Genomic DNA, 1454 nt, shown 5'->3' on the forward strand with positions numbered 1-1454 from the left:
TCATCGAGGTGAGTCCCGGCCCCCCAGCCCCTGGCGCACCTGCCCCGGACACCCCTCTCTTCCCTGGGGCCCTGGTGACAGATCTCGGGGCCCTTTGGGATCCACACCGGGACCTGGCTGCCCAGGTCCAGCTTCTCCTTTGGCACCGGGCTGCCCAGCCCCTGCTTTCTTCATGGGTTTAATCCGAAGGCCTCTCTGAAGTGTCTCAAATGGTGCCCCTGGCATGGGCACGTCCTCTCTCTCTCTCTCTTTCTCTCTCAATGTGAGTGGGACAAAGAGGAAGAGAGGGGGTGAATGGGGTGGGTTCAGTCCCTCCCACAGCCCAGAGGCCAGGGGAGTTACAGGAACAGGGAGGTGGGGCCTCGCCAGGACAGAGGGTGGCGGAGAGGGTCCAAGGGAGGGAGGAGAGCCCCCCAGGGCCACCCCCAGGGGACCCTGAGGCGGAAAGCACTCCTCCCTCACCTCCTGGGCGCGCTTGGGGGGGGTGTCTGTGCCACAGGTGAATGGGCAGAATGTGGTGAAGGTGGGCCACCGCCAGGTGGTGAACATGATCCGCCAGGGGGGCAACACGCTGATGGTGAAGGTGGTGATGGTCACCCGGCACCCGGACATGGACGAGGCCGTCCACAAGAAAGGTGAGCCTCCCGGGCTGCGCGGCCAGGCCCGGCTGCCGTCAGACCGACTCTCCGGAGCCCTCCCAGCCCCCGGCCTTCCCTTCCTCGAGGCTGCCTGTCCACACGGCCCTTCCGGGGAGAAACTGAGGCAGGGAGGTCTCCTCGCGGCTGCTGGTGGCCAGTCTCCGAGCTCCGGGAGCGCCGCGGTGGTGGCTGGGGGGTCACGGGGCTTCTCCCCGCGGTGCCCAGGCCGGACCCCGACCGACCGACCGTCCCCTTTTTAGCACCCCAGCAGGCTAAGCGGCTCCCGCCCCCAGCCATCTCCCTGCGTTCCAAGTCCATGACCTCAGAGCTGGAGGAGATGGGTGAGCCTGCGGGGCTGCCAGGCCCCAGCGTGAGGGCGAGGGCAGAGGGGGCGGGCGTCCTCGAGTCTGTTAGTGTCGTTAGTGGCCAGGGCTCCTCGTCCTCCTCCTGTCCCCGTCCACGGGCCAGACCCTCTCTGGCCTGCGTGTGTGTCGCTGGGAAAGGGGCGTCTGAGAGTCGACTTTTCTCTGTCCTCTTGCATCTGTTTCTCTGTCGGGGTCTGTGTGTCCCACGCGGCGAGTCCGTTTCTGGCCGGGCCCCTCTCCATCGGTCCCACCCCTGTCCTCCGCGATGATTGACCTGATCCAGGACACTCCCCTGCACACACTGTAGGATGCATATACAATATCCTACATTCTAACCACGCTCTCTGACTTCTTTTCTCTCCATGAGACAAACTCTTTAGAATTCTGGGAGTGAAGTTCCTCCTCTTGTTACTCACATTTATTATTTTGTTTTTATAATACTCTGTGATGA

At 63.5% G+C, this 1454-nt stretch overlaps 1 protein-coding gene across 1 annotated transcript in view; it reads left to right on the top strand.

Moving 5' to 3' along the window:
- The window catches only part of SHANK1 (SH3 and multiple ankyrin repeat domains 1), a 52197-nt gene that overhangs the window by 31319 nt on the left and 19424 nt on the right, over positions 1–1454 (top strand). The window contains exons 13-14 of the mRNA XM_015563995.1: positions 449–635; positions 899–1051. Of these exons, the coding sequence (XP_015419481.1) occupies positions 449–635; positions 899–1051 (340 nt within the window). The remainder of the gene's footprint in view (positions 1–448; positions 636–898; positions 1052–1454) is intronic.

This window comes from Myotis davidii, unplaced genomic scaffold, assembly GCF_000327345.1.
Source record: "Myotis davidii unplaced genomic scaffold, ASM32734v1 scaffold358, whole genome shotgun sequence".
Lineage (NCBI taxonomy): Eukaryota > Metazoa > Chordata > Mammalia > Chiroptera > Vespertilionidae > Myotis > Myotis davidii.